At 42.4% G+C, this 24,483-nt stretch overlaps 1 protein-coding gene across 6 annotated transcripts in view; it reads right to left on the bottom strand.

Moving 5' to 3' along the window:
• LOC129374485 (nck-associated protein 5-like) overlaps window positions 1-24,483 on the bottom strand; it is a 38,718-nt gene that overhangs the window by 10,411 nt on the left and 3,824 nt on the right. For all 6 annotated transcript variants that reach the window (XM_055052935.1, XM_055052936.1, XM_055052933.1 and 3 more), the window contains 6 exons: window positions 13,056-13,173; window positions 8,806-8,896; window positions 8,121-8,243; window positions 7,492-7,560; window positions 6,210-6,248; window positions 5,858-5,977 (listed from right to left, as the gene is read on the bottom strand). In XM_055052935.1, the coding sequence (XP_054908910.1) occupies window positions 5,858-5,977; window positions 6,210-6,248; window positions 7,492-7,560; window positions 8,121-8,243; window positions 8,806-8,896; window positions 13,056-13,084 (471 nt within the window). In that variant the 5' untranslated portion in view covers window positions 13,085-13,173. The remainder of the gene's footprint in view (window positions 1-5,857; window positions 5,978-6,209; window positions 6,249-7,491; window positions 7,561-8,120; window positions 8,244-8,805; window positions 8,897-13,055; window positions 13,174-24,483) is intronic.

Here is a 24,483-nt window from a genome sequence, read left to right as displayed (position 1 = left end):
CCACTGAAAATCACAGGGAAGACTCTGTTGCCTAGTTGACGGTTGGTTTTCTGTCGACTACCAAACCAATTAAACTAAAACAGAAGAGACGAACCGCTCACAATAAAGCACACATCTGATCATGAGAGACACATTTCATAGTAAATATTTATCTGTTTTTACTGAAGCTGCCACTAACTGAATTGAGTCTGAGGTTTTCTGCATAACAGCAGGAGATGAAGTTTGTTGTTTCGGTCCAAAACAAAAAACTGATCCAGAACCAACCAGCTGTTCTCTCTCCATTAGAGTCTGATGGTCGGTCTCCATGTTTTCAGGTGACTTGGAAAAGTCCAACCCTGTCTGAGTCTGTCTCCGTTTCCTGTCGATGTTTACCAAAATCAGAAGCTTAAACACTAATTACTCTGGTAACAAGTAAAACGTTAGCTGCACTATAACATAAACATTAATTCTGCCAGCGCTAAAGCGCTACACCAATATGGTGTTCAGCACAAGCTAATGCTAACATGCTACACCAGCATGATAGCTAGCAGAAGCTATCGTTAAAGCGCTACACCAACATGATATTCAGCACAAGCTAATGCTAATATGCTACACCAACATGATTGTTAGCAGAAGCTATCGCTAAAGCGCTACACCAATATGGTGTTCAGCACAAGCTAATGCTAATATGCTACACCAACATGATAGTTAGCAGACGCTATCGCTAAAGCGCTACACCAATATGGTGTTCAGCACAAGCTAATGCTAATATGCTACACCAACATGATAGTTAGCAGAAGCTATCGCTAAAGCGCTACACCAATATGGTGTTCAGCACAAGCTAATGCTAATATGCTACACCAACATGATAGTTAGCAGAAGCTATTGCTAAAGCGCTACACCAATATGGTGTTCAGCACAAGCTAATGCTAATATGCTACGCCAACATGATAGTTAGCAGAAGCTATCGCTAAAGCGCTACACCAATATGGTGTTCAGCACAAGCTAATGCTAATATGCTATACCAACATGATAGTTAGCAGAAGCTATCATTAAAGTGCTACACCAATATGGTGTTCAGCACAAGCTAATGCTAATATGCTACACCAACATAATAGTTAGCAGAAGCTATCGCTAAAGCGCTACACCAATATGGTGTTCAGCACAAGCTAATGCTAACATGCTACACCAGCATGAAAGCTAGCAGAAGCTATCGCTAAAGCGCTACACCAACATGATATTCAGCACAAGCTAATGCTAATATGCTACACCAACATGATAGTTAGCAGAAGCTATCGCTAAAGCGCTACACCAATATGGTGTTCAGCACAAGCTAATGCTAATATGCTACACCAACATGATAGTTAGCAGAAGCTATTGCTAAAGCGCTACACCAATATGGTGTTCAGCACAAGCTAATGCTAATATGCTACATCAACATGATAGTTAGCAGAAGCTATCGCTAAAGCGCTACACCAATATGGTGTTCAGCACAAGCTAATGCTAATATGCTACACCAACATGATAGTTAGCAGAAGCTAATGCTAAAGCGCTACACCAACACAGCATGTAAAGCGCTATAATAGAAATCATATGTTGAAAGACTGAACCCACCAAGCACCAGTTTCTCTACTGGTGTTTCATTCATGTTTTCGTTTCAGTTACTGGGAGAAAAGAGAATGTGAGGAGAGGAAATGGAACCGCTGCCAAAGGTTGTTACCAAGTTCAAAATAAGAGCTTGAGTATAAACATCTAACTACTGGAACATTTTTAAAGGCGTTAACCAAAACGGCAACAAAAATGTTGAACTTTAATTGAAAGCAAAATCACCAAGTAGATTAACATTTTGGAGTTTATCTGGAAATATTTATTAGTGCGCAAAACGTTTTCAAAACTAGCAAAAGTGCAAAATGAAAAGTGATCTCAGCTGTTATCAGTGAGCGCCACTGGTTGATGTTTGGAGTTAAGTCACCACAGCAACAGATTCAAATCCCACAGTTTTCCAGGTCGGTAAAAGTTCAGAGCTGCAGCCTGACAAGGTGAAATTAGGAAAAACTTTATTTTCCTGGATTTAAATGGGCTGTTTGATTTCCTGAGCCATGTTTTTGTGTAGAGCAGGAAGCGGAGCGTCTCTTGTTCACAGATCTGTTAAATACGCAGCGTTTCCAAGTGTTGCGACCCCATTTGAAGCAGTATTGATCGTTTGGAAAGCTGTCATGGTCAGCTTCCTCTCAAAGTCATTAGAGTCATCTGTTAGTAATAATTAATGTGAATAGGAAATAATTGCATGGGGGATCTGGGGACTGCAGCCATTCAGAGCTGATACTCACCTATTATTTGACTAGTTGGCTTTATGTCGCGCCGACGCAGATTAATCTGGAAGCTAATTACAGTCAGCGCGGCGACGCTACTGGAGATTTGACAAAAGCCAAACAGTTTAAGGAAACCTTGAGTCGGAGCTGAAAGTCAGAGCAGCTGAGCTGTTTTCCCGGCTGAACTTCATGTTTTCAGACCTTTTTGATGCAGCAGAGAATCATTTTCATCATTCGATACGCTGCAGTTGTTTTTATTAATCCCTGTTTTTAGAGGGAACATCAGGCTGTTATTACCGCCGCGTTTCATTCTGCTTTTAACAAATCTTTTTTGCTTCATCTCCCAGTTTTCAGTAAAAGCTTTTGAAATATTCCCCAGGAAGGAAGCGCAGTGCTTTTCTCTTAATGTGTGAATGAGCAGCGCTCCGGCTCTGCAGCATTAAGGCGCATTAAGAGCAGATTTAAACACCCGATGGTTTACCTGGGACTCAGAAACACGATGGCTGCTGGGGCTAATGGCCGCCTTCAGTTAGTCCATATTTACTGGGACAGAAGCTGCAGACTTGGCTTCTTTTATTTATTATTAATTTATGAATATTTTCATCAAAATATATAAAATATTGCAAACATTTTACTTCATATAAAACTCACATCAGCTGAATTGCGTCATTTAAAATCCACTCTCAATCTTTCCATCATAGAGTTTTGCTTTTCAATCTCCATGGCAACCATTCAGCTGCAAAACAACTGTATGGACTTAGCTCCGCCTTCCAGGCGCAGCTCCTCCCCCACTCTGCTCCTTCAGACTAGCCAGCAGCAATTAGCAATCAGCTGCTGAGCTCATGAAAGGAGCTGCTGCTCAGAGCAACACTGGTAAAACCGTTAAAGGGTTAATAGAGGAGCCATGTTGGATGACTTCCTGGAGGCGGAGCTTCAGGAAGAGCAGGAGTTTTTAAAGAGACAGAGGCCCAATTTTAAAAGCTTTACATCAGAAAGTCAAATTTAAGTGATACTAGACATATGTAGCATTTTATATCAATGAAACATTGATATAAAATGGCTCTAGAAATTGAAAACTTTGAAGTAACGGTGCATTTTCTGGGACAACCTGGAGCTATTGGCTAGCAGACATTTAAACCTGATGTAGCGTTACCCAGGGATACGGCACCAAAACCAGCCCAGGGTCACATCCTTCTACATCAGGCCCTGCTCACCCCAACTTCACTGAGTCTTTAGGAGGAGGAGGAAGGAAACCAGTGCCTATAAACAGTATTCACACCCTCAGACCAATGTTCCCTCTAAGCTGCGCCTGCGCAATCGCGCTCTGCTCACATCTTCTCAGCGCACAAGAAAATCTATGTAGCGCATAAAATAAAGTCCAACGTAAAGTGGACATTGAGCTCAGACATCAGTTTTGACTATGGACCAATAAATTTTTTCCGTACTACTTTGCGATCGAACTCAGTGAGTGACAGGAATCCAGCCAATGATACGATACGGTTCACTTTCGCTACGTGGGTTACGTGCCTTGGTCATATGGCCGTGCAGGTGAGAATAGAGCGGTAGAGTTAAAAAACGTGAAAGCCATCACCTTATCATGTCTAGTGGGACATCCACTCACCAAGACAAAGTAAAAAAAAAAGAAATGCACTTCTTCTAAGATCTCACCCTGGCTGAAGCAGGACTCTTACTTATAGCATGCATCTCATGAACAGCAATGTTTTCTTTTCTTTTTTTTAATTTTAATTGAGCAAATCACTTAAATTAAAAGCAAACGAATGAAAATTGCTGATGTAATATGATTTTTTTAATAAGCCATGCAACTTTCTATGATCCCAGATTTATGATACTTGTGCGTGGCCACGCCGTGTACACTGATGATGCTCACAGTGGTCCGCAGTGTGTTCAGGAAGCTTGTGTGTACGCCCAGACACATGAAAAATTAGAGGGAACATTGGCTCAGACTGCTTTTGATAATCAACCTGGAGCAATAAAACATGTTTTTGTTTCTGACTGAAAACAAGATTTCAGTCAAATTGTATAAATATTCCCTCCCTGCAGAGCGGTTCAGCCAGTTGTCATTATTTAGTAGAATAACACCAGAGGGGCTACCTCAGGCCCTCGACCCACACTTTGGGAATCCCTGTTCTGACCTGATGGATGTCCAGCAGGTCAGTGCTAAAGCTAAGCTTACCAATGGAAAGTTTAGTGGAAGGACAAGTCTATTTGAGAAAAAGATCCAGAACCATCAGGGACACCAGCAGCCTGGGTTTTGCTGCTGGGATTTCATTACAGAGAAGTCGGCGTGCAGCTTCTACAACAACATTTCTACGGATCTCTTTCTGCTGGGAGGAGAAGCCGAGCGGAGCCGGTCCTCAGACACAGCAGCTGTGTTTGTTCTCTCCGTCTCCCTCGGCTTCTCTGCACAATCTTTAAACAAAAAGCCAAAGACGGCAAACAAGCAGGCCGAACAAAGAGAGCAGCTCTGGACTTTTCTTCCCGGCAAGTCGCTCCGCTCTCACTCGGAGTCAGCCAGCCTTTCGGGAACAGGTGCGCTGTCAGAGCGATTAGGGAAGCTAACAAGTGTATCTCCAGTCAGAAACACATTTTCCATTTCACTGGTTCATCCATAATTCTCTCTCAGTTATTGGCTGCATGCTAACGAGGGCCGATCCAACATGGAGGCAGCAGATCCAGAACCGGAGCGAAAGACGGACCAAAACCAGGAAGATATGGAGAGAAAACGCTCCCTCCATCACTCCTTCATCAATCCCTCCATCACTCCTTCATCAATACCTCCATCACTCCTTCATCAATCCCTCCATCACTCCTTCATCAATCCCTCCATCACTCCTTCATCAATCCCTCCATCACTCCATCAATCCCTCCATCACTCCTTCATCAATCCCTCCATCACTCCTTCATCAATCCCTCCATCACTCCTTCATCAATCCCTCCATCACTCCTTCATCAATACCTCCATCACTCCTTCATCAATCCCTCCATCACTCCTTCATCAATCCCTCCATCACTCCATCAATCCCTCCATCACTCCTTCATCAATCCCTCCATCACTCCTTCATCAACCCCTCCATCACTCCTTCATCAATCCCTCCATCACTCCTTCATCAATCCCTCCATCACTCCTTCATCAATCCCTCCATCACTCCTTCATCCCTTCATTTCTCCTTTTTCTTCCTCTCTTGTTCAAATTGAGAATTTCTAAAACAGCATCATTACCTGTTTAGTTTATTTTGACCAAAAAGTAAAAAGTAAGACTTATAGACAGAGCTCTTAGTTTGGCTCTGACATGATGCCTTGTTAGCCAACATGCCAGCTTTAGCCAACCCTTTTACATTAGCATCTTTTAGTTTGAAACCTTTAGCTCCGAAACTCAATGGAGAACATTGTCAACATCCCAGTGACAGCCGTCCTGCTAATGTTAGAACTTTTAGCAAAAATTTGTTTTTAATGTAGTTTTAGTTGATACTCTGCTATTAGCATAGTACACTGATTAATGGTCAACATGCTGGTGGGAGTACATTTCAAACAGGGTGACTTCCTACCTGTGAGATGGGAGCGGTGGAGGTTCTGACCCGTTGCTGAAACAGAACGCTCAGGATCCGGTTCTGCTGCTCCAGGTCGAACACGCGGGTCCGCAGCTTCACACACTCCTCCTTCAGGTCCTGAAGACGCAACAAACACAGATTCACCACTTTCCCTTCAAAACCAGCTTCTAAAATATTTCATCTGTAAAAAGCTACGCTAAGCTAAGCTTTGTTATGCTATGCTAAGCTAAACTCTGCTGCCTTCAGCTGAATGCTCTGTTCATGAAGGTTTCTGCGTCTCTACCATCAGTTTCAGCCCGGCTAACTCAAAGCATTTGGGCTCTTTCTTCAGAGTGCGGCAGGAACCAACCTTTTGCGTGAGCAGCGCCTGCACCACCTGGTTGGCAACCTGGGGGAAGCACAGGGAGGTTAGCACAGATCTGAGCTGCAGCTCTTTTGGAAAACAGAAATAATGAGGAGCGATTAGCTCAAAGTGACAGGATGTTGCATCACAGCGTCGACCTGGAGGTAAACAATCAGCAGCTGCCTCCACTGATCCAAACTTTACCCTCAGCACAACGTCTAAAAAAACCTTTTCTCTGAACCCTGCGTTGTTTTCCTTTCGCTCAAATCAAATTCAGTTTGTTAATTTTCCAGAGCGAAAGCAGAGATTGTCTGATCCAGCAGGATTTCCTCTCATGTCTGATTCTTCAGAAATTATCTCAAATTTCTGTTCAGTTTAGAAAATTCACGCAGGCAGCATTTCATAAAGCAACCAGCCTGCAGGGCGGCGACACCTCCAACTGACTCTGTCCAAGCTTTCATCTCATTGAAATGACATTTACTCTTAATTTTGTGACTTTCTGGAGGTAAATTATGACTTTATCCTCACACTTATAAGCAGAGCTCTTAGTCTGGCTCTGACATTATGCCGTAAGTCAGAAATTATTGCCAAAAGGCCTTTATGAACACTTATTTTAATATCATAAATTATAAATGTTGTCAGAACGTTGAAGAAGTTTTTCTGTAAATCACAGAATCCTTCTAAATAACGCAGAAGACTGTCTTGGAACCAACCATAAATTTTCCTGAAATGTAAGAAAAATGTTTACAAAACTAAAAGGACTTTTTTCTGAAAACAGCCTGTTCCCCTCCTGGCCTGTGGGGGCCAGGAGGGGAAACCAACCACTGCAGGAAACGACACTAAAACCTCTGAAGACACTGAGAGCAACTTCTTGTTTCACCAGATGAAACAAGATGGAGGCGTCAGAGTTTAGTGATTTCTCTTTAGACTTTGGCTGAAGACCAGGAGCCATTTCTGCTGCTAACGCTAGGCTAACATGTTAGCTCTGGTTGGATTTACCCAGAATACCCTGTGCTGTCGTCCACTTCCTGCTTTAGGAGAGGTTTCTGGTCCCCTTCGCGTTCACATTCAAACTGAATCAGAGTTCACTTCAATTGAACCCAGACCAGAGGTCAGAGGTCGATCAGCATCCACACCTCCCCAACTGAACTGGACTTTGACTAGGCAGACTGGAGTCAGATAGAACTTCTCCTGTATTCATGGTTTATAATCTCATACTTTTAAACACAGAAGCAGCCTGATTCTCATAATGACCTTTGACCCCAAACCTGAACACCGAATCACTGACCTCGTCCAAGCAGCGTTCGTACTGCTTCCTCTGGTTGTCGTTTTCCACAGACAGTGCTGAGTTCTCCGCCTGCAGAGACGAATCAGAACCGGATCAGAACCAGAGAAAGTCCAGATAAACCAGTCCACACAGCGCTCCCTGCTGGAATGAAACCTGAACCAGTAACTACAGGCCATCCAGTCTGAAACGACGCTGAGCGAGGAAATGAAAGGTCTGAGAGCCAGGCTTTGGCCTGCAGCAGCGTTTCTCCTAACTGGTGATGCTGTAAATTTCAGGGATCAAACTCCGTGACGATCCGGCAGAAGGTGAAATTCAATTTCCCCGACTGGGCAGAAACCGTTTCAAAGAGGAGAAATGATGACTCCATAAACCTGGAGGCGGACGCAGGCAGCAGGAAATAAAACAGACGAAGAAGAAGAACCGCTTTCCTCCGACGTTCAGATTGATAAACCGGCTGATCCTGAGGTAACCTTCAGGCTCTGATCAGACGATCTGATCAGAGCCTGCATCTCTCACTCATTATTCACATTTACTGCCATCACAAAAAGAAAGTACACCCAGAGAACATGATCAGAAACGAGGTGTGCATCAGTCTGTGAAAGGTTAAAGGTCATTCAAACCCGGCTTACCTCCAGCATTCGAAGGCGTTCCAGCAGAGGATTGTCGGCGGCGGCCTGCGGGGACGGCGGCGCGGCGGCGGGGGGGGCGTCCAGGCTGTCCTGCTGCTTCCACATCTCCTCCAGCAGCTTGTCCTGCGCAGGAAGTTTTTAGATTGCTGCTCTGTCACATAAAAGCTGCTAGCAAGAAAGTAACTTGTTTATTTCACTGTAAGTATCTTTCTGGTAACTGTTTTTTGGAAAAAATTTGTTTTTGTTGGTATGAAAGAGAAATGTTTAGAATCAGCAGATTTTACATAAAAACTCCACAGAGACGAGATTTCTTCCTCTCTGCTGCCTGGAAGACACTAACTGCTCATGACTACTCCACAGAAACCCTTTTCTAAAGAGCAGAACTGTCCCTTTAAGGAGTTTTCTGCTGAAATCATGTTAAAGTTCATGTTTTCTTACTGACAGTCAGATTCTGCAGTTTATCACAGAAAACAGGAACGATGAGACAAACCTCAGATCCACTAACGATGCGGCTTGTCGGTTTGTTAGTTTTGAAGATATGCACAGATTGGCCCCGCCCACATTACTAATGAGCAACATCAAAGCCTGGCAGGTTGGATTCATCGTCAGCTTTCATCTTTCTCTCCAGGGTTTATAATTAAAATGTTCCAGAATCAAAAAAATTGTTATTATTTAACAGCTGAACCTTGTAGGCCTTCATCAGGTCCAGAGGATCCACTTTGGGTCCGTCCAGAGAGTCCTGGTTCTGGAGCAGGGACCGCACCGTCTGCTCCATGCTGTGGAAACACACACACACACACACACACACACACACACACACACACACACACACACACACACACACACACACACACACACAAAGGCTGCAGTGGATTTATTACAGTGATTATAAACATCAACAGATGAATGATTAATTATTTTTGCCTCTACAGTGGGGGGTTAGGGGGGTCAGCTGGTCATACTGGAAGCATTCACTCTGTGGTGCACCGCCTCCTACTGGCCAACCAGTGGAAGTTCACCAGGAATGACCAGCAAGGAGGCGAGTCAGAAATGCAGAGCTAATCAGAGCTTCTGCAGTTTGAAACCAGTAAAAATAACAAAATAAAACTTGACTTTGTGTTTTCAGGAAATTAAATTTAATAAACAGGAATTGAAGTGGACAAAATTAATCACTGGATTTACATTTTAACCGCTAAAGTTATTGTACCTGGAAATAGCAATGAAAACTCAATTTTGTTATTAAAGATTAACTTTTTTGTTTTCAAACAAAATGTTTGGTGCATTTGTGTTACAGTTTAAGTGTTAAGATGTGTTAGCTGAACGAATACCTAGATGAAAATGCTACAGAAGCTAAAGGTGCTAATGAAGCTACAGAAGCTACAGGTGCTAATGAAGCTACAGAAGCTAAAGGTGCTAATGAAGCTACAGAAGCTAAAGGTGCTAATGAAGCTACAGAAGCTACAGGTGCTAATGAAGCTACAGGTGCTAATGAAGCTACAGAAGCTACAGATGCTAATGAAGCTACAGAAGCTAAAGATTGTGAGGATTTTCCATCATGTATCTTGAGTACAAACAAATATACCCTCAAACGTTTCATGCCTCAGATTTTTTTTTTTTGTGTCTAAAAAAATGAGGACAGAAATCATTATTCATTCATCATTTATTGATTTTTTCCCGAATCCGTCCACCTGTTTTCTGACCGTCTCTACAGGAAGTGGATCCGTTCGGCTCGGCAGAAACTCCTGATCTGACTCGTTGCCGCTGCGTGATTTGGATGAAAACCCTGCAGCTTCACTGAATCAGATTTCCATCAACGCGACAATTTATTCATTATTCTTTTTAAATCAAAGAAAATTCATTTTCCCACCTGCCAGTTTTGGTGCCATGGGCAGAAAGTTTGGACACCCTGCACTAACATCAACGTGGTGCTCACCAGCAGGAAGACAATCAGCCTGATTCTGATCTGTTCACCACCAAAACAATCCGATCTGATTCCCGGAACCGAATCATATCTGACAGTTTTATACCTTTCTGTCGCTGATCTGCAGCAGAAGGCAGACAGGAAATCTGGGCGTTAACAACGGCTTCAAGTGGCAACATCGTGTCTGATCCATGTGAAGCAGCATTTATGTTATTATAAATCTGAAAACCATTAACTGCTTCTTATTTCCATTTCACTGCTGAGTGATTAGAAACTGCTGCTGGATCTCAGTGTTTTCCTCCAGCCGCTGTGTGACTCACCTCGGGTTTCCAGCGCGCATCAGCAGCGCTGACCGTTTCCTCTTAATGTCACGGCCACTGACATTTCTCTCTGCGACCTGAAGCAGTTTCTCCACGTTTGGATGCGACCGGCGCAACAATTAAACCAGACTGAGACGCCGCAGCCCAGAAACAAACGGCAGAGAAGGAAAAGCTGAACTCAGTTCACGCAGCAGTGCTGCAGTGGACGCACAAAGGTCACACACCGCCAGCAGCTGAAGGTTCGATTCCCACTGGCAGCCTGAGCCAATGTTCCCTCTAATGTTTCATGAGTACACACAAGCTTCCTGAACACACTGCGGACCACTGAGCATCATCAGTGTACACGGCGTGGCCACTGAGGACCACTGTGAGCATCATCAGTGTACACGGCGTGGCCACGCACAAGTATCAAAAATCTGGGATCATAGAAAGTTGCATGGCTTATTAAAAAAAATCAAACTCAACATGTTGAACTCAACATTTCAATATCAAATGCAGACCATTCCTTTCATTTGATTTGATTCCATTTGGTCTTAGAAGAAGTGCATTTCTTTTTTTTTTACTGTGGCTTGGTGAGTGGATGTCCCACTAGACATGATAAGGTGATGACTTTCACGTTTCTTAACTCTACCGCTCTATTCTCACCTGCACGGCCATATGACCAAGGCACGTAACCCAGGTAGCGAAAGTGAACCGTATCGTATCATTGGCTGGATTCCTGTCACTCACTGAGTTCGATCGCAAAGTAGTACGGAAAAAAATTATTGGTCCATAGTCAAAACTGATGTCTGAGCTCAATGTCCACTTTACGTTGGACTTTATTTTATGCGCTACATAGATTTTCTTGTGCGCTGCGAATATGTGAACAGAGCGCGATTGCGCAGGCGCAGCTTAGAGGGAACATTGGCCACAGCATTTTGTTTCCAACCAATAAAGACTAAATTCCAGAAAAAAACACCATGAAATCATTTCATTAACTCTTTCAGAAACAATAAAGAAATTCCCACATGAGCATAACTGCAGAAAAACGAGGCCAAAACTCAGTGGCAGCACAAAATTAGGCAGCTAACCCAAAGCACTGGTTAGTCACAGGAACTAACAAGCGAGTACCGTAACATTAGCTACTGTAACGCTAAAACAGCTAATGCTAACGCGCTAACATCGATTCAAATTGCATCTGCCCTAAAAAGACTAAAACCCTCGATCACCAACTTAATTATGAAATAATTTACATCTTCCATGACTTCTTTAGATTTTGCTTATTGTCTGCTTCATTTTGTTCCTGCTTGTTTCTTTATTGGGGAACTAAAGAGGAAAGAAAACTGCTGCAAAAACAGACTTCAAAATAAGAGCATGAAGGATTGTTAACAGTTGATCACCAGAAATTCAACCGACACGTCAAACTTCATCCAACTGAAAGTTCACAAAACAGACAAAATCTTTTTGCATTTTGAATTTATTGGGGAAGCTAAGTGCGCTAAACGTTTTCACAGTTAGCAAATGAGCAAAGCTCTCAACATGAATTAGTTTTGCTATTAGCATGTTAGCAAATTAGCACAAGTGAGCCCACAAGGGCCAAATTATCCCCCAGTGGAAATATTTATATAATAAAGTTTTTGTTTAAGAACCACTAAAATATAAACTTTATTTTGTTTCTAAAACCTGTAAACCGTGATGAAACGCTGCCCCTCCCCCACATATTGCCAATTGCATTGTATATAGTTATTTATTGATAATAATTGATTTGGAGACCAGAAGAGCGCCACCTGCCTCTCCAGCTCATATCTCTCCATTCTGTCCTAATTTCATTGTTGCAGCTTAACGGCAGAAATGAATGAATGAATAAATGAATGAATGAATGAATGTGCCGTTCCCCTGCAGTGGTGCTCTGACCCATTTCCCTGCTGCAGCAAAAACAAAACTACTATTCAATCAATAACTGGGTTTTTATTTACCAAATAACATTATCTATATTTTACACTTTTTAACTTTAACTAATCAGATGTCTTAAAATCCTTCAGTTGATGTAAAGTTCAGGATTTTATTCAAATAAATTAAGTACTGTGTTAGTGTCCTGTGTTAGCTTGGCGTCTTAGCGTCCTGTGCTAGCTTGGTGTCTTAGCGTCATGTGTTAGCACGCTGTGTTAGCATTATGTGTTGGCATCCTGTGTTAGCACGCTGTGTTAGCATTATGTGTTGGCATCCTGTGTTAGCACGCTGGTTAGCATTATGTGTTGGCATCCTGTGTTAGCACGCTGTGTTAGCATTATGTGTTGGCATCCTGTGTTAGCACGTTGGTTAGCATTATGTGTTGGCATCCTGTGTTAGCATTATGTGTTGGCATCTTGTGTTAGCACGCTGTGTTAGCATTATGTGTTGGCATCCTGTGTTAGCACGCTGGTTAGCATTATGTGTTGGCATCCTGTCTTAGCATGCTGTGTTAGCATTATGTGTTGGCATCCTGTGTTAGCACGCTGGTTAGCATTATGTGTTGGCATCCTGTGTTAGCATGCTGTGTTAGCATTATGTGTTGGCATCCTGTGTTAGCACGCTGGTTAGCATTATGTGTTGGCATCCTGTCTTAGCATGCTGTGTTAGCATGATGTGTTGGCATCCTGTCTTAGCGTCCTGTGTTAGCATGGTGTGCTATATTCCTGCGTAGGCATTCTCTGTTAACATGCTGTGCTGTGGTACCTGGGGAAGTGCTGCTGCAGTGTCACCATCTGCTACTGAGCGCGCTCAGTCGGCTCCTCTCAGCTCTCCAACGTTTCACCAGCTGGGGTTTTATTCTGGATCCGACTCGACGGCGGCGCTGCAGGGCAAACAAGCAAACACTTAGTTTGTGTTCATCTTTCAAAACTAAATCCCAGGAAGGATTTCATAGATTCTGCACATCTGTTCACTGATCTGAAGGGAAAACTAAGTGAAGGGAACACATTGTTTATGCCCAAGAAGTTTTTTATGTCATATTTCATTTAAGGTATGAAGTTCCATAAAAAATTTCTCCTTTTGAAACAAACAGGATAAGAGACAGATCGACCATTTTATTACCTGCTGGTTGCTAAAGTTTAAGCTAACCGAACATTTCTGTGCTTTTCATAAAATCATTTAGATATTTGAAAAATAGTCTGTTTTTTATTCAGTGTTTCTGGCTTTATACTGTGATAAGCTATACTAAGCCACATTCAGTTCAGCTAAGCTATCCTAAGCTAGGATAGGCTAATCCAAACCAAGCTAAAACAAGCTGAGCTAAAATAAAATAAGATGAAATAAGCCACACCAGCCAAGATAAGGTAAAGCACCTTATCTTATTTACATAAACCAAACTAAACCCTGCTTAAACAACAGATAACAAGGACTAAAGACTAAATACAGGCTGAATATCAACTAGCCAAGCTGAACAACAAACCAGCATAAACTAAGATACAATCACGATGTCAAACTTTTATTTTCTTCCATTTGGCTGTTAAGAAGTAAATGCTTGAAAATCGAATAAGATAAAAACAAGATGTTTTTAACTTTAGTAATTTAAATGTTTGTGAGTTTTCAGATTAAAACGTTTGGGACTTGCTGGAGATACAATGTTTTCTGTCTCATATTTCATATTGAGCTGCCGACAGTAAATGTAAAACTTGTTGCTTCAAGTTAAAGGAAGGAAAACCTGCAGATCAGCTGCTCCTGCTTTCTTCTGGTGAAAATGAACCAGACTGAAGGCAAATCAAGAACTTTCTTCTACAGAGTAATTATGCTTCATATACTTGTATATGATTATATTAAACCCTGCATGAATATATTTTTACATGCAGATGTTTCATTAAATCGGAAGCCAACGTTTCTCCTGTAGATCAGTGCTGCCCCCTGCTGGCTGCCAACACGGAGACTCAGTTTCCATTTTACAGGATTTAATTTAAAGGCACATTTTCACTATAATCTAGTTTAAACAAAGCTCATTATTTAGTTTTAAAACTTCTTCCCTTCTTCAGTAAATCCTTATAATATCTGAACAAAGTCAGAGGATTTTAACTCTGAAAGGTAAAAAAAAAAAAAAAAAAGCAGATCTGGTGAAATTATTTATTTTTTACTATACATGTAAAATGATTCACAATGTGTTCATCTTTGTTAATTTAATCACAAAAGTGAATCAGAAAAATCCCTCAGAATGAACGTGTTTCTGCCAGCAGGGGGCGCTCTTGCTTTGTAAAACTGATTTTTAACTTTCAATACAAATAATGAAGAGAGAAAAAATTGTCCAGAATAAGTAAAGTATTATAAAAAGTTACAATATTTATGTGCCTTTATATTTTAAAATACATTTAATAAATATTTTCTACTTTCTATTCAGGTTTTGACCTTTTGACCCTGAGCCTCACAAATGCAACAAAGTTATTAAAATAATTCACTTTTCTTCTAAATAGATAAAAACTTGTCGACTTGTTTAAAAAATATTTTTTATATTGTTATTGTGCTGAGATTATTTGTATTTTATTTAAATTATTTAAAATTGGATGTCACAATTAAATTGATTAATAATAATGTGTTTATATTTTTCACTTTAATTTATAAATTTAAATGTAACATTGCAGTCGTGCTAAATATTTGAAACTCATCACAAAATGTTTCAAAATAAATACTTAAGTTTATATTTAAATATATTTCACACTCTTGATTCATTCGTTTTTTTATTCTTCACAAAAAAATTAATTAATCATTTTAATGCCTTTCAATTGTATTTTCCAAGTGAAATGGCTGTGAGGCTCGCAGGGCGGTGCTGATCCTTAAATGCTCTTATTGTGAAGAGAAGAACCAGTTTAGGTTTCACAAAATCAAGGAGCTTCACACTGAGCCACAGCAGATGATCATTGTGAGACGTTGCGTTGATAAATGCGACAGACGCAGCGACATGCAGCTCTATAGAGCCGCAGAATCTGATGAGTTCAGACAACAGCGAAACTTTAACAGATCAGATCCGCAGAACCAACAGAACCAGAACATAATTATTAATTAATCCTCATTTTACTGAACAGAAAGATTTTTAGTTTCAGCAATCAGAAAAATAAAACATTTAACAGATGAAAATGATATTTCACTACAAATCTGATGATTCAGTTTCTCTTTCCAGCTTCCAGTTAAAACAGCAGCTGGATGTAAACGAGCAACATGGAGCAGCAGACGCTTTCCAGTCATCATCGTCTCATTTTAATAACTTTGTGCTTTATGTTAAAAGCAGATGAGCCTCCTGGCGCCATGTTTGATACAAAGTTTCCATAAATCTGATGCAGAACTGATCAGCGCCATCTTGGTAGGCAGAGCAAAGCACAGCTGAGCCACGGCTGCTAGAGGAACAAATATACAAACACAATGTGCAAGAGAAATATGAATCAACAAAATGGCTGCTGTCGGGATAGACCCATATGACACGGAGAGTTGGCTGAGCTAGTTCTGCAGTAAATCTCACTGATATTTAATGAACAGAGGGTGGAATGAAAGGGGAGACGGATGCATAAAATGAGTCTAAGTTCTCTAGTAGTCACATTGAACTGACATTATTCATAAATTAGACAGGAACAAAGCGACAGCTAGTAGTGAGCTTGTTTATTGTCATAGCAACGGCCTACCAAGATGGCTGCCAGTCACAAAGTTCATGGAAGTATGACGTCACATGATAACTCCCTAACAGGAAGTGGTGGAGCTGTTAGCTAAAACGCTGCCTGTTTGTGTGGATCCTGTGAACAGGATCCTGTGGATCTCAGCTGCTTCCAGTCAAAGGACATCGAGGAAAACATGCAGCGTTTTTACTTAGAGGAACTCTGCAGTGTAAACAGAGTAATTAGCGTCTTCCTGTGGATGGACACAGCGGAGCGGAGGGTAATTAGCGGTAATCATGTTGGAGTGATGAGCGCAGAACCGCAGACAGGCCAGTCCCTCTGGATGTTCAACCCAAACATCTCCACCTCAGATCGCATCCTGCTGATAGCCACGAGTATCAGCTGGCTGCGCTAACAGCTAGCTGTGTTAACTAGCTTTTAGCATGGCTAGCTGCTAGCCGTGGCTATCAGCTAGCTGCGGATAACAGCTGCCGTTAGCTTCAGTCCAGGCTGACCCACACACACTTCTCCATGAACCGAATGGTCACTGATGAGCTTTAGATGTTTGAGTTTAAGGTGGATTTACCTGAATTCAGATCCAAATTTTTACATGAAGGCTCAGATGTTTACATACACCCAGGTTAAAGTGGCTTTGCTCAGCAGGTCAGATTTTAATCATAACTCAGTGATTTGACCCAAAATGGCTCCTTCAGATGAATCAATGCAGCTTCAGAACCACCCCGACCCAAAGAACCACTGCAAAGGTTACACAGTTATTTAGGTTGTGATGAGAGAAAACAATAGAGGTGATTTTTTTTAATAAAAATGAAGGTTTTTCTAATAACTGGATAAATGACCTGAATTATTGCTGTTAATTTTGCAGAACGCAGGAAGATTTTAGCTTCTCTCTTCGTAATCAAAGGACGGTACATTTTATAAACTAAGAAATTAATAATTGAATTAAGAATCAAATGAACTGGGACAAACATTAAAAACTCGCCTGATGAATCTGAGACAGAGAGCTTTCTGGAAGGATTTTAATTTGTGGTGTAAACATGGAGATTTTATGCATCCATCTCCTCTTTCATTCTATAAATAATCCTCAGCAGAGATATTTCTGGCTCAAAGCTGCTTTTTATGCACGGTTGACGCTGCAAAGGGTCCAGCAGTGACGATCCCACCAATCACAGCTCTGATGCAGAGCTATTTATTCCAGACTCTGCTTTGTATTTCAGCAGCAGATCTGCTCCAGCGGATCGTCGGATGAACGAAGTGAAACTCGGCTCATCTCAACTGCATGCAGGCCAACCCGTCTCAAAATCACTGAATCAGTTTTCACTAAAAACTCAGCTGGAGTCTGGCCAGAAAACCCTAAGATGCCCATTTCATCACCCCTCCACCACCGTGCCTTGGCTTTCCTCCATCCAGATGCAGCTCTGCTAACCTCAGACCGGCAGCCATCTTGTTTCTAGGGACAAAAGGCTTTTCTCTTTCAACATGTCCAAACAGACTTATTGGTCCAGCGTTGTGACCTTTAACCTCTAAACTGGCTGACACAACAAAAATTATAAATAAAATATGCATATAAACCAAAACAACAAGAGCAGAAACAGGTACGGAGCAACATCCCAGACAAAAATCACAGATCAGCATTACGTCAACCAGTTCACCTACTTCTTCCAGTGTGAACCATAGAAAGCCTGTGTGTATTTTTTTAGTGGTATCAGAATAAAGGGGGCTGAACGAACAAGAAACACAAGCCTGTATTTACATTCCAGTTTGTGTTGGTCAGCCTCTTAAAATCCCAGTAAATTCTTTAAAGTTTGTTGTGTCAGAAGAGGAAACAACCTTACAAGTTCAATTGAAATGCAGTGGGCGGAGCTTCTGCTCCATAACACAGGAACGAAACATTTAATTTACTTTTAAATAGTTTCTCAAATTAAATTTTAAGGGAAGAGAAACAGAACAGGTTTAACGCTCATCGTGTCACAAAGAAAGAAGCTGAGCTGATAAAGTTCAGTCTGGCTGCTTCTGATGGGATTCAAGAAGGAAAGAAGAAACAGGCTCTGCTAATGAAGAGAACTTAAAATGGACGAATTTTAAATCCTTCCATATATATATATATATAAAAAAAAAATTCCCTTCTCACCCACCGCGGGTGGTTCTTATCCTCTGAGCTCGGGTCCTCTACCAGAGGATATATAGATCTATATCTATATATATAGATCTATATATAGATCTATATATCCTCTACCAGAGGATATATAGATCTATATCTATATATATAGATCTATATATGGTCCTCTACCAGAGGCCTGGGATCTTGAGGGTTCTGCAGTATCTTGGCTGTGCCAAGGACTGCACATTTCTGGACTGAGATGTCTGATGTTGTTCCTGGGATCTGTTGTAGCCACTGCTCCAGTTTGGGGGTTACTGCCCCGAGGGCCCCGATGACCACAGGCACCACTGTGGTCTTCACCTTCCAGGCCCTCTCCAGTTCCTCCCTGAGGCCCTGGTATTTCTCCAGTTTCTCGTGCTCCTTTTTCCTGATGTTGCAATCACTTGGTATTGCTACATCTACCACAACGGCTTTCCTCTGATGTTTATCCACTACGACAATGTCTGGTTGGTTCGCCATTACCATTCTGTCTGTCTGGATCTGGAAGTCCCACAGGATCTTAGCTCTGGCGTCTCCACCACCTTTGGGGGTGTTTCCCACTTTGATCTCGGGGTTTCCAGTCCATATTCTGCACAGATGTTTCTGTACACTATGCCTGCCACTTGGTTATGTCGCTCCATGTACGCTTTCCCTGCCAGTATCTTGCACCCTGCTGTGATGTGCTGGACTGTCTCAGGGGCCTCCTTGCACAACCTACACCTTGGGTCTTGTCTGGTGTGGTAGATCTGGGCCTCTATTGCTCTGGTGTTTAGGGCCTGTTCCTGGGCGGCCAGGATGAGGGCCTCTGTGCTGTCCTTGAGTCCAGCTTTTTCCAGCCATTGGTAGGATTTACTGATATCAGCCACTTGGGTTATTTGCTGGTGGTACATCCCATGTAGGGGCTTGTCCTCCCATGATGGTATCTCTGGCACCTCAACCTCCGTTCCCTGTTGTCTGAGACATTCACTGAGCACATTGTCTGTTGAGGCTTTGTCCCTGATGTATTTATGGATCTTAGTTGTTTCGTCCTGGACAGTGGTTCTCACACTCACTAGTCCTCTGCCTCCGTCCTTGCGGCTCGTGTACAGTCTCAGGGTGCTGGATTTGGGATTGAACCCTCCATGCATGGTTAGTAGCTTTCTGGTCTTAATATCTGTGGCTTTTATCTCCTCCTTTGGCCAGCTGATTATTCCAGCAGGGTATCTGATTACTGGCAGGGCATAGCTGTTTATCGCACGGATTTTGTTCTTGCCATTGAGCTGGCTTCTCAGGACTTGCCTTATTCGTTGGAGGTATTAGCTGTGGCTCCTTTCCTTGTGACCTCATCGAGGTTGCCATTTGCTTGTGGTATACCTAGGTACTTGTAACTGTCCTCTATGTCTGCTATTGTTCCTTCTGGGAGTGAGACTCCTTCTGTGCGGATCACCTTCCCCCTCTTTGTGACCAGCCGACCACATTTCTCTAGTCCGAATGACATCCCAATGTCAGTGCTGTAGATCCTGTGGTGTGGATCAGTGAGTCGATGTCTCGCTCACTCTTGGCGTACAGCTTGATGTCATCCATGTAGAGGAGGTGACTGATATTGGCCCCATTTTTGAGTCTGTATCCGTAGCCAGTCTTGTTGATAACTTGGCTGAGGGGGTTCAGGCCTATGCAGAACAGTAGCGGGGACAGAGCATCTCCTTGGTATATGCCACATTTGATGGACACTTGTGCAAGTGGTTTGCAGTTGGCTTCAAGGGTGGTTTTCCACAGCTTCATCGAGTTTGCAATGAAGGCTCTCAGAATCCTGTTGATGTTATACATCTCTAAGCATTCAATGATCCAAGTATGCGGCATTGAGTCATAGGCTTTCTTGTAATCAATCCAAGCCATGCACAGGTTGGTGTGTCGGGTTTTGCAGTCTCGGGCAACTGTGCGGTCTACGAGGAGTTGGTGTTTGGCTCCTCTGGTATTTACACCGATACCCTATATATATATATATATATATATAATATATATATATATATATATATATATATATATATATATATATATATATATATACACATCATGGGAGGACAAGTCCCTACATGGGATGTACCACCAGCAAATAATTTCCTGAGGGAGTCTTCCCAAGGGATCAATAAAGTCAAGTCTAAGTCTAAGTCTAACCCAAGTGGCTAATATCAGTAAATCCTACCAATGGCTGGAAAAAGCTGGACTCAAGGACAGCACAGAGGCCCTCATCCTGGCCGCCCAGGAACAGGCCCTAAACACCAGAGCAATAGAGGCCCAGATCTACCACACCAGACAAGACCAAGGTGTAGGTTGTGCAAGGAGGCCCCTGAGACAGTCCAGCACATCACAGCAGGGTGCAAGATACTGGCAGGGAAAGCGTACATGGAGCGACATAACCAAGTGGCAGGCATAGTGTACAGAAACATCTGTGCAGAATATGGACTGGAAACCCCGAGATCAAAGTGGGAAACACCCCCAAAGGTGGTAGAGAACGCCAGAGCTAAGATCCTGTGGGACTTCCAGATCCAGACAGACAGAATGGTAATGGCGAACCAACCAGACTTTGTCGTAGTGGATAAACATCAGAGGAAAGCCGTTGTGGTAGATGTAGCAATACCAAGTGATTGCAACATCAGGAAAAAGGAGAAACTGGAGAAATACCAGGGCCTCAGGGAAGAACTGGAGAGGGCCTGGAAGGTGAAGACCACAGTGGTGCCTGTGGTCATCGGGGCCCTCGGGGCAGTAACCCCCAAACTGGAGCAGTGGCTACAACAGATCCCAGGAACAACATCAGACATCTCAGTCCAGAAATGTGCAGTCCTTGGCACAGCCAGATACTGCAGGACCCTCAAGCTCCCAGGCCTCTGGTAGAGGATATATAGATCTATATATATAGATATAGATCTATATATCCTCTGGTAGAGGACCATATATAGATCTATATATATAGATCTATATATATAGATCTATATATATATAGATCTATATATCCTCTGGTAGAGGACCCGAGCTCAGAGGATAAGAACCACCCGCGGTGGGTGAGAAGGGAATTAATTATATATTTATATGGGTGGTAATAACAACAGAGCAGACTCACCAAGGCTGGAGACTGAACAATACTGGAAAGGTATATGGGAAAGGGAGGCGTCCCACAACAGCAATTGTAACCCAGGGTAAACTGCCCTTAATCCCGCCTTTGCCGCTCCATTGGTTAGAGTGATAGTCAATCACACAGAGTAGTCAGCCAATCATTGCACCTGGAGTGGTTTTTTTAGGCCTGCTCCAGCTTTTCTCAATCAGGTGTGAGGGGGAGAGCTGGAGACAAAGGAGTTGCAGGTTTGTGCTTTCAAACAATTAGTTAATCTCTTTGTTATGTACTTTTAAACCTCATAATATAAAAATCATGTAGATCTCTGGGTATCCAGTGTGCTTGGAGCCAGGAAGTTCTCATACAGTGATCTATAAATGGAATTGGTGAGTAATGAACACAATGTTTTGTTGTTTGACATGTTGGTGGTGGCATCCAATGCTAAAATATATAAATATCATCTGACTTTTTAAATTCAATACATGTATTTAAGATAATGAAATGAATGCTGATATTCTTATTTTTGTTTTAAAGATTTGATTGTGGATATGATTGTATTTATTTCTGGATATAACTGAAAACAGTCTAGTTAACTAGCAGGATGGTAATTTACTGTACCTGTTTATTTCAATACAGGCCAGGTGACCCTTTTTGGGTTAAGGGATGGTGAGCTTCTGATAACTGGCTGGAGCCAGGAGAACCTGAAATTGACTCCATACTGGTCTGGTAGGAGGCTGACGGTCCACAATATTTCCCCCTCCATCTCACTACATAGACACACATCTCATTATTCAACTTTTCATCGGACATGTATTGCGCTTGGACATCTCCTTCTTAATTATCTGGACAAACACATCATGTACTTTTAAATGTGTGTCGGTCAGACATTGTGCTGACCAGGCGGGGAAAAGTGAAGGACTCTTTGTGCACACTGCAGTACTGTGTATATATTGTATTTTTGTTTTTTTTTTGTATGTTTTGTCTTGTAATGTTTACTTATTTTTCTCTTTAAAATACATAGTATTGAAAGCAGTTATTCTTTTGTGTTGTTGATTACTGACAACAGCTCCAGTAGATGAATTTAGTCTTCTGATCTCAGATGCTACCTAGTATTTTTGCTATATTAAACACTGTTACACAATGCACAGTGGCTGATCTCCCTGAGCAAGCCCCAGTAACCATCACCGTGACAGATGTCCAAGAAAGAGTCTCAGGTATGAAAAACTGGACAGCACCAGGGCCTGACATGATCCATGCCTACTGGCTAAAGAAACTCACTGCTCTCCATGAGCGACTGGCAGCCCAAATGAACCAGCTGCTACAAAGTGGGACTCACCCTGAATGGTTAACTGAAGGGGCGGACAATCCTAATCCAGAAGGATCCATCAAAGGGTCCAGTCCCACCCAACTACCGACCAATAACCTGCCTCTCCACAACCTGGAAGCTCATGTCAGGCATCATAGCGGCCAAGATAAGCAAACACATGGATAAACACATGAGCACGGCACAGAAGGGTATCGGTGTAAATACCAGAGGAGCCAAACACCAACTCCTCGTAGACCGCACAGTTGCCCGAGACTGCAAAACCCGACACACCAACCTGTGCATGGCTTGGATCGATTACAAGAAAGCCTATGACTCAATGCCGCATACTTGGATCATTGAATGCTTAGAGATCATTGCAAACTCGATGAGGCTGTGGAAAACCACCCTTGAAGCCAACTGCAAACCACTTGCACAAGTGTCCATCAAATGTGGCATATACCAAGGAGATGCTCTGTCCCCGCTACTGTTCTGCATAGGCCTGAACCCCCTCAGCCAAGTTATCAACAAGACTGGCTACGGATACCGACTCAAAAATGGGGCCAACATCAGTCACCTCCTCTACATGGATGACATCAAGCTGTATGCCATGGACATATGCACACATCCTCACTGATCCACACCACCAGGATCTACAGCACTGACATTGGGATGTCATTCGGACTAGAGAAGTGTGGTCGGCTGGTCACAAAGAGGGGGAAGGTGATCCGCACAGAAGGAGTCTCACTCCCAGAAGGAACAATAGCAGACATAGAGGACAGTTACAAGTACCTAGGTATACCACAAGCAAATGGCAACCTCGATGAGGCCACAAGGAAAGGAGCCACAGCTAAATACCTCCAACGAATAAGGCAAGTCCTGAGAAGCCAGCTCAATGGCAAGAACAAAATCCGTGCGATAAACAGCTATGCCCTGCCAGTAATCAGATACCCTGCTGGAATAATTAGCTGGCCAAAGGAGGAGATAAAAGCCACATATATTAAGACTAGAAAGCTACTAACAATGCATGTTAGTAGCTTGTGGTAGATGTAGCAATACCAAGTGATTGCAACATCAGGAAAAAGGAGAAACTGGAGAAATACCAGGGCCTCAGGGAGGAACTGGAGAGGGCCTGGAAGGTGAAGACCACAGTGGTGCCTGTGGTCATCGGGGCCCTCGGGGCAGTAACCCCCAAACTGGAGCAGTGGCTACAACAGATCCCAGGAACAACATCAGACATCTCAGTCCAGAAATGTGCAGTCCTTGGCACAGCCAAGATACTGCAGGACCCTCAAGCTCCCAGGCCTCTGGTAGAGGATATATAGATCTATATCTATAGATATAGATCTATATATCCTCTGGTAGAGGATATATAGATCTATATATATAGATATAGATCTATATATCCTCTGGTAGAGGATATATAGATCTATATATAGATCTATATCTATATATCCTCTGGTAGAGGATATATAGATCTATATATATAGATCTATATCTATATATCCTCTGGTAGAGGATATATAGATCTATATCTATAGATATAGATCTATATATCCTGGTAGAGGATATATAGATCTATATATATAGATATAGATCTATATATCCTCTGGTAGAGGATATATAGATCTATATCTATAGATATAGATCTATATATCCTCTGGTAGAGGATATATAGATCTATATCTATAGATATAGATCTATATATCCTCTGGTAGAGGACCGAGCTCAGAGGATAAGAACCACCCACGGTGGGTGAGAAGGGAATTTTTTATATATATAAATACCAGCAGCTATTTCTCCTGCTAGCGCTAAGCTAGCACGTTTGTTTTGGTTGTATTTACCCAGAATGCAACACTGTAGCAAGCGGACGCATTTAAACAGATCACGGTTCTGTCAGAGGTCAGAGGTCGATTAGTGTTCACACCTCCAGAAAAATGAACTGGACTTTATAGTCAAACGGAGCGGAGTCGGGTTAAAGCGGACTG

The sequence above is a fragment of the Poeciliopsis prolifica genome, unplaced genomic scaffold (assembly GCF_027474105.1).
Source record: "Poeciliopsis prolifica strain line A6 unplaced genomic scaffold, Auburn_PproV2 SCAFFOLD036, whole genome shotgun sequence".
Taxonomy (NCBI): domain Eukaryota; kingdom Metazoa; phylum Chordata; class Actinopteri; order Cyprinodontiformes; family Poeciliidae; genus Poeciliopsis; species Poeciliopsis prolifica.
This window is presented reverse-complemented; position numbering and strand designations above follow the sequence as displayed.